General features: G+C 42.0%; 1 protein-coding gene and 1 pseudogene across 28 annotated transcripts in view; both read left to right on the top strand.

Annotated features, from left to right (window-relative positions):
* The window catches only part of USP28 (ubiquitin specific peptidase 28), a 76765-nt gene that overhangs the window by 47717 nt on the left and 16559 nt on the right, over positions 1-12489 (top strand). For 22 of the 28 annotated variants that reach the window (XM_024255647.3, XM_024255646.3, XM_054525103.2 and 19 more), the window contains 3 exons: positions 3520-3615; positions 9322-9501; positions 11765-11973. In XM_024255647.3, the coding sequence (XP_024111415.1) occupies positions 3520-3615; positions 9322-9501; positions 11765-11973 (485 nt within the window). The remainder of the gene's footprint in view (positions 1-3519; positions 3616-9321; positions 9502-11764; positions 11974-12489) is intronic. The other 6 variants (XM_054525121.2, XM_063711389.1, XM_054525122.2 and 3 more) reach the window with 1 other exon arrangement.
* On the top strand, positions 5311-7484 carry LOC112135482 (interferon-stimulated 20 kDa exonuclease-like 2; annotated as a pseudogene).

Raw genomic sequence — 12489 nt, 5'->3', positions numbered from 1 at the left:
ATTTTTTTTTTTCCTGATGTATTACAGCAGTAGAGATGAGTATGTACTAAGTATAGTGTGCATAGGAATCACCTGGGAGTCATGATAATATGCAAATTTGGATTCCATGAGTCTAGGTTGAGAGTCTTTGCCTTTTTCTGAGACTTCCCAGGGTTGTGCTCATGTTGCTTCTGATCTCTGGAAGCAAGACTTTAGGTGAAAGCCCACCTCCTTTTGGAGGTAGGAACTACCTGAATTCCGGGGGTAGGGGGGCTCCTAGCAGACTTACACTATAGAATGTTTTTTTCTGAGACAGAGTTTTGCTCTTGTTGCCCAGGCTGGAGTGCAATGGCGCAATCTCAGCTCACCGAAACATCCGCCTCCCGGGTTCAAGTGATTCTCCTGCCTCAGCCTCCCAAGTAGCTGGGATTACAGGCATGCGCCACCACACCAGGCTAATTTTGTATTTTTAGTAGAGACGGGGTTTCTCCATGTTGGTCAGGCTGGTCACGAACTCCCGACCTCAGGTGATCTGCCGGCCTTGGCCTCCCAAAGTGCTGGTATTACAGGCGTGAGCCACCGCGCCTGGCCTAGATTTTTAATTTTATAAAAGTCTGGTTGAGACCAGGCATGGTGGCTCACATCTGTAATCCCAGCACTTTGGGAGGATGAGGAGGGCAGATAGCTTGAGCTCAGGAGTTTAAGACTAGCCTGGGCAACATGGCAAAACCCTGTCTCTCAAAAAAAAAAAAAAAAAAATTAGCTGGGTGTAGTGGTGTGCACCAGGTACTTGGTGGGGCCAGTGAGCCCTGTTTGTGTCACTGCACTCCAGCCTGGGTGACAGAGTGAGACCCTGTCTCAAAAAAAAAAAAAAAAAAAAAAAAAAAAAAGACGACTGGGTATGGTGGCTTGATTTTCTTTTCTTTTCTTTCTTTCTTTCTTTCTTTTTTTTTTTTTTTGAGAAGGAGTCTTGCTCTGTTGCCCAGGCTGGAGTGCAGTGGCACGATCTCGGCTCACTGCAACCTCTGCCTCCTGGGTTCAAGCGATTCTCCTGCATCAGCCTCCCAAATAGCTAGGATTACAGGCATGCACTACCACACCCGGCTAATTTTTGTATTTTTAGTAGAGACGGGGTTTCACCATGTTGGCCAGGATGGTCACAATCTCCTGACCTTGTGATCCGCCCGTCTCCGCCTCCCAAAGTGCTGGGATCATAGGTGTGAGCCATGGCCTCTTTTACTTATTTTTTATGTAGTCATTCTTATCCCATGGTTTATTTTTAGGCATATAACCAGTGAGTTCTGACAAATATACAGTCAAATAACCACCATCACAGTCAATATGTAGGACATTTCCAGCACCCAAAAAGTTTTCCTTGTTCCATTGTGATCAATCCCTTTCTCTCCATCCCCAGGTCCTGGCAACCACTTAATGTTTTTGGACCCTATAATGTTACCATTTCTAGAATGTGGCATTAGTAGCATTAACATTTAGTAGGTACCCTGTTCTGGTTGTCCTTTCTTTAGGATAATGTTTTTGGGATTCACCCATGTTGTTCATATATAAGTAATTTGCTCCTTTTTATTGCTGAGTAATATTCTATTGTAATATGTGGTGCAGTTTTTTTTTCCATTCACCATTTGGTGATGTATCTAGTTTTAGGCTATTATGAATGAAGCTGCCATGAACATTCACATATAATCCTTGGCATAGTTTTTAGTTTTCTTGGGTAAAATATGTAGGAGTAGGATTGCTTGGTTCTATGAAAAGTGTATATTTAACATTATAAGAAATTTCCAAACTATTTTCCAAAGTGACTATACAGTTTTGCATTCCCTCTAGCAGTGTGTGAGGGCTCCATTTGCTCTACATCCTTGCCAGTGCTTGGAATTATAAGTGTTTCTAATTTTAGCCATCTAGTGGGTGTGTAGGAATATCTTATTTTTCCTTTGATTTATATTTCCTTTTCCCCCATTGAATTATCTTGGCACTTTGTCAAAAATTAATTGAACATATACATGGGGGTCTATATCTGGAGTCTGTTCTGTCTGTTGTCTGGTCTAATGTCAGTGCCATATTGTTTTGATTACTATGGCTTTATTGTAAATCTTGACATTAGATAGTATGAATCCTCCAACTTTGTTCTTTTTCAAAATTGTTTTAGGTATTCTGGTCCTTTGCATTTCTATGTAAATTTTTATCAGCTTGTCAGTTTCTACCCAGTGGCTGTTGGGATTTTGATTGGTTGTGTTTTGAACTTACAGATGAGTTTGGGGGGAGAATTGACATCTTTTTTTTTTTTTTTAAGACGGAGTTTCGCTCTTGTTGCCCAGGCTGGAGTGCAATGGTGCGATCTTGGCTCACTGCAACCTCCGCCTCCCAGGTTCAAGTGATTCTCCTGCCTCAGCCTCCCAAGTATCTGGGATTACAGGCACGTGCCACGACGCCCAGCTAATTTTGTGTTTTTAGTAGAGATGGGGTTTCTCCCACGTTGGTCAGGCTGGTCTTGAACTCCCATCCTCAGGTGATCAGCCTGCCTCGGCCTCCCAAAGTGCTGGGATTACAGGCATGGGCCACCACACCTGATCCAACATCTTAATAATAATATTGAGTCCTTCGGCCGGACATGGTGGCTCACACCTGTAATCCCAGCACTTTGGGAGGCTGAGGCGGGTGGATCACCTGAGGTAGGGAGTTTGAGACCAGCCTGACCAACCTGGTGAAACCCCATCTCTACTAAAAAATACAAAAATTAATCAGATGTGGTGATGGGCACCTGTAATTCCAGCTACTTGGGAGGCTGAGGCAGGAGGATTGCTTGAACCCGGGAGGCGGAGGTCACAGTGAGCCGAGATTGCGCCATTGCACTCCAGCCTGGGCGACGAGTGAGACTCCATCTCAAAAATAATAATAATATTGAGTCCTTCAATCCATGAACAGTGTATAGCTCCATTTATTAAATAAGTTAATAGAGATTTATTTAAGTCCTTATTAATATCTCTCAACAGTGTTTTGTAATTTTTAGTGTACAGGTCTTGGACATGTTTGATTAAATTTATCTCTAATTCCTGCTTTTAATTTCGTTTTTCATTTGTTCTTTACAAGTGTATAGAATTGCAGTTGATTTTTTTTCTCTTTTTAAATTGATTTTGTATCCTTTGACTTTACTAAACTCACTTATTAGTTCTGATGTGTTTTTTTAGGTTCCTTAAGATTTTCTACATGCTTACATCATGTGGAACTAAAAGGCAGCTTTACTTCATTCTTTACTATCTGCATGCCTTTCATTTGTTTTTCTTACTTTATTGCATTGGTTATATCTTCAGTTAAATATTTAATAGAAGTAGCAAGAGTGGGTATCCTTGTTCCTGATTTTAGGGGGAATGCATCAGTTTTAACCTTGAGTATGCTGTCAGCCGTATGTTTTTCATAGATGCCCTATATCTGATTGAAGAAGTTTCCTTGAATCTTTAGTTTATTGAGACTTTATGTCATTAATGTTTTATAATATAAATTGTGTTTGTGGGATTATTTACTTAGGTACATGTACAGGAGCAAGGAGCTTATTCGAAATAAGAGAGAGTGTATTCGAAAGTTGAAGGAGGAAATAAAAATTCTGCAGCAAAAATTGGAAAGGTGAGTTTTGGACACCTTCATGGTTAGAAATGTAAAAGACAGAATATTAAAAACAGATAATTTGTTTTTCTTTAAAAATTAACTCAATGTTTAAATATTAACTAGAATATTTTATAAAACAGCTAAGAAAATTTTTTGTCTAAGTGTGAAGCAGTCTTCAAGATCAGCTAGTATTATTCATGGAGGTAAATAATAGTCCCAGACTACTTAAGTGGCTCAGAGTCACACAGTTAGTTACTGCAGTGTACCAAGGAGAACATGAGTTCTGATTTTATAGACTTTTTTTCTATTCCTCTTGCCATCTTTTTCACAAACATGAGAGAAGCAAGTGTCACGATGGTCCCGTCCACTTTTGGAAAAGCAGTTTCTGAAATGTCTAAGAAAGATAAAAAACAGTGCTTTTCTACCTAGAGCAGTGCTAACTGATTAAAAGGGCTAATATTTCTGATGCATACAAAGTTCTTTCTCATTCGGAGGAATTTTCACTTTTTGGATTGTTGGTTTTACACTATTTCTGTAGAATGATTTTCTGTAATTTCCTTAGGAGTCAGTTTAATTTCTTTCTCGCCTAGATAGATCCTGTTGATTTTGCGCTTAAGAAAGATCCCATACACAGTTAATAGCTTCTCCTCCCTTTATCCACTTAACAGTTCTTTCTATGACCACCCCACCTCCACCTACTCCCTTATTAGGCCATTAATTTCCCTGAAGGGCAGCACTTTCCATACCAGGCCTAAGATGGACCCTGCACTGTATCCCCACTGCTACCACTGCAGCTTCCACTCTCACTCCAGAAGAGCTTATACAAGATGTATTGTGACTAGTCATTTGTCTTAATAGAGACTTAGCTGAAAACCAGTTCCTCAAATACTGTCCTGGAAGTGATTTTCAGGACTCTTAAGTCTGTTAGTATTTTACTAAACCTTTAAGTTTTAGTGATACTTTGTAAGGCTGGACATTTTAAATTATTTTTATAGAACCAACCATACCAACTGGATGCGGTATCATGTGCCTATAATCCCAGCTATATGGGAGGCTGAGGCAAGAGGATTGCCTGTGCTCAGGAGTTTGAGACTAGCCTGTGCAACTTAGCGAGACCCCATCTCTCTCTATTTTTTTTTTTTTTTTTGAAGATGGCATGTCGCTTTGTTTCCCAGGCTGGAGTGCAGTGGCACGATCTCAGCTCGCTGCAACCTCCGCCTCCTGGGTTCAAGTGATTCTTCTGCCTCAGCCTCCAGAGTAGCTGGGATTACAGGCATATGCCACCATGCCCAGCTAATTTTGTATTTTTAGTAGAGACAAGGTTTCACCATGTTGGCCAGGCTGGTCTTGAACTCTTGACCTCGTGATCCACCTGCCTCGGCCTCCCAAAGTGCTGGGATTATAGGCGTGAGCCACCGTGCCTGGCCTCCATCTCTTCACAACAACATAAGAGACCCCATCTCTTCACAATAACATAAAAGAAACGAGAATACCTGATGTTTTATAGTTCAAAAATACCAATTTACCAGGAGACAACAGGGTATTCTGGATTTTAAAATGGAGTATAGGAGCATTTTCCTTAGCATGATAATACTTTTGTTTTAAAATAAAATGAGACCTTCGAGTTGTACCTTCATGAAGCTAGAGGGGCCAGGGAACGTATTCCCCCACTCCCCCACCCCACCCTCGCACCCTCCACCACCCACTGTCCCCATGTCTACCTGACTCCTCAATCTGGATTTGGTGGAACCTGCTCCCAAAAAGGCATTAGAAGGAACTGCCAAGCACCAAATTTTGTTAAGAAATGGCAACTTTTGGAACAGAGAGGCTTTCTGAATAAAAACCAGCCCCCTAGCAAGACACCCAAGTGGTACTCAGAACCTCCAAAGAAAGAGGAAACTCCTAGGGTGCATGGCACTTGGAAGACCCCTCCCTTCCCAGAAAAGAAGGCAGCTGCCACCAGCAGTGTGTCAGAAGAGTCCCTGGACAGGAAAGCTGCAGTGTCTTGGCTGTCCCCTGCCCCTTCAAAGAATGCTGATTCTGTTGCAGCTAAGTAGATTTGCTGGAGGTGCCCTTCTAAAGATTAACAGCCACCCAACCCACTCCCAGAAGAAAGGCCCCCAGAACAAATCCTCTCAGGTCAGCACCCCACAGAACTCTACCCAAGCTCACTCAGAATAAATGCTTTGGAGCATCCCAGAAGTTGCCAAGGAAGAACAGTGGCAATTGGCTGTGAGATGCTGGACACAGGACCCAAGAGGCATGTTACTTTCTTGGTTCCATGTAGCACTGTCAGCTACAGTGGAGATGTGCTTCATGATGAGTACATCCTTCTCCTCGGCCACACTGTGGACTGCCAGACCAGGTGGAGTGGTGTCCAGAAGCAGCACATGGTGAATGCCATGCTCTTCAAGATTGCTCATGGCATATATTGAAGATACAGGGAAGATGGTGGTGGACATGCCATCCACAATGATTTCAAAGCCCCAGTACTTTCATCCCAAGTCCCTCACCAGTGACAACTCCTATATCCCCCTTCTCCCCAACTGGAAGGCTGATTGCCCAGTGAACGTCACCATGTCTTTGAAGTGTCTCATCAAGAATCTGCTGAATTGGGACATCTGGGTTGGGAAAATAGGCATTCCTCTGTGGAAGACACCCAGGCCACCATGGAGCTATACAAATTGGTTGAACTCAAGTGGGAAGAACACCTTGTCCAGAATTCCCCAAAAGACTGGTGACAATGGGGATGTTGGTGACGTGGGGAGTCAGAAGCAGCACCAGGAGAAATAGGGCAGTGGACCAATGGACATCTCAACTAGTTCCACATCTTTGGAAGCTAAAATAGTTGGCAAGAGAAAGGTTCTACTCTAGATTTAATATCCATTGAAATTCCATCTCTGGTGTTATGTCCCGTGTCTGGTTAAGTGTCCCATGGAAAGAGGGCGCCTCCATGTCAGAACCAGCCCTGTGTCTTTTACCTCTTACGTGGTGCTATCCCCAGATCCCAGGGTGCTCTGTGCCAGCGAAGCATTTTGAACTTTAAGGGACAGGGCATACTGAGAAATGTAGTTTCCCAAAGTGCCTGATCACTAGAGTGGCTATATGGCTCATTTTGTGCCTCTTCTTGAGTAATTAACAGCACCTTCTTTCACTCTCTGAAGTATCCTGGTTTGATAATAAATTATATGGTCCCATTCCTAACACAGCCTCTGCTTTTGGCTCACAGTCTGCATCTAGCCTGTTTCAGGACATTGCTCGTTCTTCCTACTTGACTGCCAGAGGTGCCATCGCAGGTGAGGTTTAGTTCTCCTTAGGGTTCTAAGGCAGTGGAGGTAAGACAGTAGCTTGGAGAGGTTATAGAGGATTTATTTCATGTAGGTCCCAGTTGGTAGGTTAAAAAAGAATTTGTAAAAGTGTTTCTAACTCATTTACGCTGGAGGTTGCAAATTTTTTTGGTGGAAAATAAGACCTTGGCAATGACCTTGAGCAGTAGGATATTAAATAACTCCCACAAGCTTAGCATTCCAGTAATGGAACACTACACATAAATGGGTTAATGGTTTTTAGTCTGGCCGGGCGTGGTGGATCACTTGAGGTCAGGAGTTCCAGACCCGCCTGACCAACATGGTGAAACCCCGTCTCTACTAAAAATACAAAATTAGCCGAGCGTGGTGGCGCATGCCTGTAGTCCTAGCTACTCTGGAGGCTGAGGCAGGAGAATCATTTGAACCCAGGAGGCGGAGGTTGCAGTGAGCCGAGATCACGCCATTGCACCCCAGCCTGGGCAACAAGAGCAAAACTCTGTCTCATAAATAAATAAATAAATAAATAATTGTTTTTAGTCTTTATCTTGGTAAACCAAGCCCCTAAAAATTGTGATTATTCCCTTGATACCTTTTTATAATGGAAAAAATAAAATGATTATAAATTTCAGATTTTTTTTTTTAAGGTTACACATATCTGCTTGTATATGTGTGACACAGTCCTGGGAAAATATAAAAGAAACTGTTAATGGATACCATTAGGTAGTAGAACTGAGATGGAGGTAGATGACTTTTATGGTCTGTTTTATACTTTTTTGTATTTGAATTTTCGTACCAGGTAGATGCATTACTTTTACAGTTTAAGAATAAAAATGTTGGCCAGGCACAGTGGCTGGCCAGGCACACGCCTGTAATCCCAACACTTTGGGAGGCTGAGGTGGGTGGATCAGTTGAGATCCGGAGTTCGAGACCAGCTTGGCTGACATAGCAAAACCCCGTCTCTACTAAAAATATAAAAATTAGCTGGGCGTGGCTTCGCACACCTGTAGTCCCAGCTACTCGGGAGGCTGAGGCAGGACAATTGCTTGAACCCAGGAGGCGGAAGTTGCAGTAAGCCGAGATCATGCCACTGCACTCCAGCCTGGGTGACAAAATGAGACTCTGTCTCAAAAAAAAAAGAATAAAAATGCTCACTATTTCTTCTTCTGTAAAATAACCTTGATATATTTTTAAAAATTGAATTTCTTGTGTATAGTATAGACATCTTTTTTTTTAACCACTTTTGCTCTGATTCTACTAAACTGATAGAGGTGTACATTGTATGAAGTAGTTGGTCCTAAAAGTTGTATAAAGGAATTCAGTAGATGAACATGAAAATGATTATGTCTTATCTTCTTTTCTTTTTTTTTTGGTGTTTTGTTTTGCTTTTTTTGAGACAGAGTCTCACTCTGTCACTCAGGCTGGAGCACAGTGGCATGATCTTGGCTCACTGCAGCCTCAACCTCCCAGGCTCAAGCAATCCTCCTGCCTCAGCCTCCCAAGGAGCTGAGACTACAGGAGTGTGCCATCATGCCTAGCTGATTTTTTTCATTTTTTGTGGAGACAGCGTTTTGTCATGTTGCCTAGGCTGGTCTTGAACTCCTTGGCCTCAAGCCATCTACCCACCTTGGCCTCCCCAAGTACTGGGATTACAGGCATGAGTCACCATGCCCAGCTGAAAATTGTTATGTCATAAAATTGAAGATAAGTTTCTTAAAGAAAAAATTTTCTTGGGATTTAGTATAAGTATTGTATTAAAATGCAGCAAACCTGGGAAGAATTAAAGTTGTAAAATGATGACTTAAAAATTGCCAGGCGCGGTGGCTTATGCCTGTAATCCCAGCACTTTGGGAGGCCGAGGCGGGCGGATCACGAAGTCAGGAGATCGAGACCATCCTGGCTAATACGGTGAAACCCCGTCTCTACTAAAAATACAAAAAATTAGCCGGTCGTGGTGGGCGGTGCCTGTAGTCCCAGCTACTGGGGAGGCTGAGGCAGAAGAATGGCGTGAACCCAGGAGGCGGAGCTTGCAGTGAGCCAAGATAGCGCCACTGCACTCCAGCCTGAGCGACAGAGGGAGACTCTGTCTCAAAAAAAAATAAAAAAATAAAAAATAAATAAATGACCAAAGCCTAAGTGTAATATGACATCATGAGAAAGTGTAACTGGCATGACTTTGATTAGGAGCCCATTCGAAATGTTTCCTGCCGGATATAAAACTTCAGATTGTTGGCAATTTTTAGTTTTGTAGTTAGAGAATTTTTACCCTATAGATTGTTTGAGGACCCTATTAAATATTGTATGGCCTCTAGGAATAAGCCTTTCCATTGACTCCCTGTGATAAACAGATCTTTTGTCAGCGACTCTTAAAATACAAAACAGCCTTGGGCAGTAGAGTACCACTGTCTTTGTCACTTAGGTATGTGAAATATGGCTCAGGCCCAGCTCGGTTTCCGCTCCCGGACATGCTGAAATATGTTATTGAATTTGCTAGTACAAAACCTGCCTCAGAAAGCTGTCCACCTGAAAGTGACACACATGTGACATTACCACTTTCTTCAGTGCACTGCTCGGTTTCTGACCAGACATCCAAGGAAAGGTAATGAAAACATTTTTTTAAATGGTATGTATTGTTTTTCTGGTATAATTTAAACTATGCACCATCTTTATACCTGATTCACACTCACCTATAAGAGCACAGGAGCTGTGAGCTCTTTGTCTTAAAGGGAAGGGTTTTGCTGACTGTCACTTGGATGGGAGTGGGCCCACCAGTGCATTTGTCTTATCCGTAGAATGGTTGGGTTATTTCAGAGGCTTCTCAAACTGTTCAGGATAGTGTTCAGGCTCCACCCAGTGATGCCTTGTTTTGAACTATAAGCCAGCTGCCATTAAAGGCCTTTCTCAGAGGAAACCTCAAGGCCTGCTCTTCCAAAACATCTCATGCTCGCACACTTGAAGTATGCATGACTAAGAAACATCAAGGAAAGAGAGACTTATTCTTGAATAGAAAATTAGTACTTGAAAACTGGCTAGAAATAAGAGGACAGCTTAGAGGGGATTCTCTAGTAAAGACAGAGGGAGGCAAAGTCACAGGAGCCCTCTGATTTTATTCCATCCAGTCATGTGCAACAATCTTTATTGCCTAGAGGAGCCAGGAAAGGTAGTTGGGACATTTGATATGTGTTACCTGGCTAATAAAAACACTAATACTCAATGAAAAGTTAGACTTTTTTGTCAAAAAATCTTAACTATTCTCCCCAACACATCCCCTGCCACTGCCCCACATATTAATATTTATTCATCCATGTATGCATAGAAATGCTTATTTGGATAGAACATACCAAATGTCAAGAATGATTATCTCTAAGGAGTGACATGAGTCTGGGGATAGGAGTGGGGCTGCTCTTTCACTTTTTATATTCTACTTACATTTTTTAATTTTTTAAAAAATAGAATCTTTTTATGTATATTATGAAATGTAAGTAGTTTTAATTTTTAAAAAGTGGTTCGGCAGGCTATTTAATCAAATAAAATAATAGTGCTTGGTATTAGATTTAAAAATTACAGGTAGGTGTATGTGTGTAATCTCCTCTAAAATTGAGATATCTGTTCTCTTGTTGGACTTATTTTTCCATAAGTACGGACCTTAGGGAAAAGAGATTTCCTCCATTATTTTGTGCATGAGAGAGTGAGGAGGAGGGAGTGAGGGTTTTTTTTTTTTTTTTTTTTTGAGATGGAGTCTCACTCTGTCGCCAGGCTGGAGTACAGTGGCGTGATCTCAGCTCACTGCAACCTCCGCCTTCTGGGTTCAAGCGATTCTCCTGCCTCAGCCTCCCAAGTAGCTGGGACTACAGGTGCGCCACCATGCCCAGCTGAGTTTTGTATTTTTAGTAGTGATGGGGTTTCACCATGTTGGCCAGGATGGGTCTCGATCTCTTGACCTCGTAATTTGCCCACCTCAGCCTCCCAAAGTGCTGGGATTACAGGCGTGAGCCACCGCGCCCGGCAGGAGTGAGAGTTTTTTTTAAAGTCAAAGTAAAGGAAGTTTATATTCTTCAGCTTTGGTGTAAAAGAGAAACCTAACTATAATTAGAAGCTTATTTTATATTCCTGCTGGTTTGTTGACCTGCAGTTTTACTCTGACAATAGAGAAATTAACATTTACTTGATATGCTTTATTCTCTGTTAGTTTACAGAAAAGACGTAAAGAATTTAACATTTATATTTTGTAGATGAGATAGTAATACTTTTTTCCTTGGGTATTTAGCTAAAGTAGTAGAGCTAGGACTATTTGACTTGAAGCCCTTCTCTCAGAACTCTCCAAGGTGTCACCTAGTGTGTATTCCTGTGAGTTATATGTTCAGCTGATGCTTCCTTTTTCTTGCTTCTGTATATTTTGTTCCAGGAAGGATAGTGTCACTTTAGTTGGCTTCATCTTGTAAACTCTGTAGTTGATTCCTTGATTCTTCCAGGCCTAGTCTTCTCTTTTCCATTTTCCTTCTCTTCCCATCCTCATGGGAAGGAATAATCAGTGATCAGAGAACATGAGCTAAAGACTCTGGCCGATCTGGCTTTGGATTCATTTTCATTACCTTCCAGCTTGGTGAACTTGGGCATGTTGCTTAATTTATTTAAACCTTAGGCTCGCAGTTGGTAAAATAGGGATAGAAAAGTATCTACCTCACAGGCCAGTTGTGGTGCATGAGATGATAGAGAAAAAGGTTGACTCCGTACCTTTATAGAGTTAATGCTCACTGAATGCCTGTACTTTTTCATATAGCATCTTGCTTTCCAAAGTACATAATTTAGGCCAAGGTATCTTTTGGAAATTATCATATGAGCATGATTTTTGTCTTCCTCAGTACAAGTACAGAAAGCTCTTCTCAGGATGTTGAAAGTACCTTTTCTTCTCCTGAAGATTCTTTACACAAGTCTAAACCACTGACGTCTTCTCGGTCTTCCATGGAAATGCCTTCACAGCCAGCTCCGCGAACAGTCACAGATGAGGAGATAAATTTTGTTAAGACCTGTCTTCAGAGGTGGAGGAATGAGATTGAACAAGATATACAAGGTTGGCTCTTTTAAAACTTGTCAGTTACTCTTTGCCTTTTCTGTTTTTTGACTATCTGGAGGTTAAGCACCTCGGTACACTTCCTGACATTACTGTACATGCTACAGAATTTCTTCCCTGCCGAGATGGAGTCTCACTCTATCACCCAGGCTGGAGTGCAGTGGTGCAATCTCAGTTCACTGCAACCTCCACCTTCCGGGTTCAGGTGATTTTCATGCCTCAGCCTCCCAAGTAGCTGGGATTATAGGCATGTACCACCACACCTGGCTGAATTTTTTTTTTTTTTTAAAGTAGAGATGGGGTTTCACCATGTTGGTCAGGCTGGTCTTAAACTCCTGACCTAAACTGATCTGCCTGCTTTGGCCTCCCAAAGTGCTGGGATTACAGGTGTGAGCCACTACGCCTGGCCCATGCTTTTGATTTGACATGGAATTTTGACATGGTAATTGTGACTTGTTTTGCACTTTTAGTGCCCTGTAAGCTTGGCTCACATACCCCTATTATACAGATATGGAA

The sequence above is a fragment of the Pongo abelii genome, chromosome 9, assembly GCF_028885655.2.
Source record: "Pongo abelii isolate AG06213 chromosome 9, NHGRI_mPonAbe1-v2.0_pri, whole genome shotgun sequence".
NCBI classification, from domain to species: domain Eukaryota; kingdom Metazoa; phylum Chordata; class Mammalia; order Primates; family Hominidae; genus Pongo; species Pongo abelii.
This window is presented reverse-complemented; position numbering and strand designations above follow the sequence as displayed.